Source organism: Petaurus breviceps, unplaced genomic scaffold, assembly GCF_028583685.1.
Source record: "Petaurus breviceps papuanus isolate PSGF00001 unplaced genomic scaffold, PetGlider_PUasm1.0 188, whole genome shotgun sequence".
In the NCBI taxonomy this organism is placed as follows: Eukaryota; Metazoa; Chordata; class Mammalia; order Diprotodontia; family Petauridae; genus Petaurus; species Petaurus breviceps.
In genome coordinates this window covers 7,725,409-7,728,429 of record NW_027185804.1, presented here as the reverse complement: position 1 = coordinate 7,728,429, position 3,021 = coordinate 7,725,409, and the positions used below count along the sequence as shown (strand labels likewise).

Below are 3,021 nucleotides of genomic sequence, written 5' to 3'. Positions count from 1 at the left end.
CACACACACACACACACACACACACACACACACACACAGTGTCCACTGATGCAGACATTGTCATCCGTGATAAAAGGGAAGGAATTGGGTCCACCGGATCTGCAGGGTGAGCCACTGGGCATGATGCACCCCATGGGAGGTGAAGCAGGATGTGTGTGGTCTCTCCTGCCTGGGCCCTCTGACTACAGAGTGACTCACTCCTCCGGGTGGAGAAGACCACAGGGTAAGGAGACCCACAGCCACGGCGCTTTCCCTGCTCTCCAGCAGAGGGGAATGGTTGGATCAGAAATGCTGGTTGAGGCCAGTGTTTCTCTGGGAGTATACGGACCTGCTGCCATCACTGGTGACCATAACACATATGGCCAGGATGCCATCTTCATTCCCTTCTCCCTCGGGGCCAATTTTCACTGAGGTCCATTCTGCAGGGAACAAAACACTCTGGCCATCCACATCACCGGGTCCAGGGAGGCTCTTTGGCTTTTTGGGGGAGGTTGGCTCGTCTGCTGAGAGGAGAAAATCTCTAAATAGACAAGGCAATGAATAGCTAGCTCACCATGGAACCCCACACCTTTGTTGCCTTGGTCACTCAGGGAAGCGAGATCACATCCAGGGAAGGGGCTTCTGACACTTGAGAATATGGGAAAAGCTCCATGTAGCCCTGTCCCCATCATCTTCATTACACGTTCTCCCTTCCTTCTGTGACCGTCATCAGACCCTCCATCTCCTTTCAACAACTCTTGTCCCGCTCTCAATAGCTATCTACCCATCCTCCACCCACCTTTATGGGCCTCATCATGAACCCCATGGCATCCTTTAAGGGAGGCATTCCAGGAGCTTTCCCTGGGTACCAGGAGTGTTTGCTTTGGCTATGGGCATGAGACCCAGGGGCATGTACTAAAAGGGCAGAGAACACAGGGCAAAGGGCATAGAAACAAGTATTATGGGAGAAAGTTCTTACTATATGACCTCTACTGGTCAGGCTAACAGAGTCAGCATCAGTGATCCAAAGTCCAAAGTGGACAGACCACAACCTTGGCCCCTGCCAACAGGTGAGCCAAACACAGCTGGCCCCCGGCTAAGTACCACCCTTATACAGGAGCTCTTGTCAACCCTGGGTTGTATTCAGGATACTGAGCTTCATGGGACTGGCTACCCCCTAGAAGTCTTCTCCTGTTTAATACTCACCTTAATGCAAATTCTCTGTGCTCCCCCCAAGGAAATAATTACTAACATTTACATAGTGCCTTACTGTGTGTCAAACACTGTGTTAAGTGCTTTAGCAAATATTATGATAGTCACTACAACCCTAAGATATAGGCACTATAATTATCCTCATTTTACAGAGGAGAAAACTGAGGCAAAGACTGGGTGACTTTCTCAGGGTCACACAGCTAGTATCTGAGACTTGAAGTGAGCTCAGGTCTTCCTGACCCCAGGCCCAGCACTCTATCCACGTACCACATGAATGTTGGAGGGAGCTGGTCAAACATTAAATGTTTGCCATGGATTATTAAAAAAATGGAGCCAGGCTCTTTCCTAAGGCCCTGCAGTAGTTCCAAATGTTGTGAAATAGAGCAAAAGAACATTGGACCCCAGGGAATCAGGACACCTGGGTTCTAGTTTCACTTCTGTCATTCATTAGCTGTGCAGTTACTCCATTCATCAGGTTCCTCACCATAAGGGAGGGATCCAGGTGTTTTCTGATGGCCCTATCTGCTGTTATTCTAGGATAAGCCTCAGATTCTCTAGGGAGCGTGATAAAGAAAAATGCTAATAGAATCTTTCCTCAGGGAAAATAAATGGCCCATCTCTTCAACTTGTGAGGAGAATGTGATGGGATAACCAGCTTCTCCTTGAGAGCCCTGCAGAGGCCCATCTCAGTCTGAGCCAAAGGCCCAAAACCAAGTGGGGACAGTTGGCCAAAGAAATCAGTTCCCTTGATCCTACAGGAGCCTGCTCTGCTGAACCTCATGTGAAAAGCTTTTGTGTGTGGGTGGTAAGGATGTTGGTACCAGAGGCAGCCAGTATAGTGTGGTGGATAGTATATTAGACTTAAAGGCAAGGAATCCTGGGTTCAAATCCTTCTCAAATCTTTATTAGTTGCCTGACTCTGAGCAAATGACTTTAACTTCTCTTTGTTTCTTCTGGTTCCTTTCCCCCACCACCAGAGGCCTTTAAATGTCTGCCTAGAACCATCCTACTTCACCCAGAAAAAAGGGGAGGAAGGTGAAACCAGACAATAGTTATTATTGTTGTTTAGTCATTTTAGTTGTGTCCGACTTTGTGATCCCCATTTGGGGTTTTCTTGGCAAAGGTACTGGAGTTTCTTTCCTTCTTTTCCAGCTCATTTTACAGATCAGGAAACAGAGGCAAACATGGTGAAGTGTCTTGGCCAGGGTCACACAACTAGTAAATGTCTGAGGCCAGACAGAGCAAGGTTTTTTCAAAAGATGGGAAGTCTAGCATTGGAAGGGATTTTAGAGGTCACTGAATCCATTCCTTTCATTTTGCAGATGAGGAAACTGAGGCACAAGAAGTTAAGTGACTTGCCCAGAGTCACAGAGTTAGCAAGTATCTGAGGTAGAATTTGAACCCAGGATTTCTTTACTCCAAATCCAGTGCCCTCACGATTACATTATGCTGTCTCCCTTACTACTGCTTTCCACCAACCCATAGGCACAATTGCAGACAGACCCTCCAGGTGACTCAGAGGATGCCAACCCTTGAACACTTCTTAGAGGAGTAAGTGCTGGCTTTTTTCTTACTTTGTCAGAAATAGAGGCATCTGTTTTCAAAGAGAAAATGTGAGAGCTACCCAAGTTACAGTCAAGCAGAAGAAACTGATGCCCTTCAGGGCCCTTCTGTTCATAGCATTTGATGCTCATGTCTGCCTGTTAACACTTGAAAAGGCCCCTAAAATATAACACCTGAACCCCCCACCCCAGGACAAGAGAGGCTGGAGAAGTGAAGGCGGAGGTCCCTGATGTTGCTAAGCAAGGAGCAGCTCTCCTTGGGCGGGCT

The 3,021-nt window shown here is 47.7% G+C and overlaps 1 protein-coding gene across 1 annotated transcript in view; it reads right to left on the bottom strand.

Annotated features, from left to right (window-relative positions):
* MICAL2 (microtubule associated monooxygenase, calponin and LIM domain containing 2) overlaps positions 1 to 3,021 on the bottom strand; it is a 264,175-nt gene that overhangs the window by 90,732 nt on the left and 170,422 nt on the right. The window contains exon 28 of the mRNA XM_069091238.1: positions 329 to 518. Coding sequence (XP_068947339.1) covers positions 329 to 518 — 190 coding nt within the window. The remainder of the gene's footprint in view (positions 1 to 328; positions 519 to 3,021) is intronic.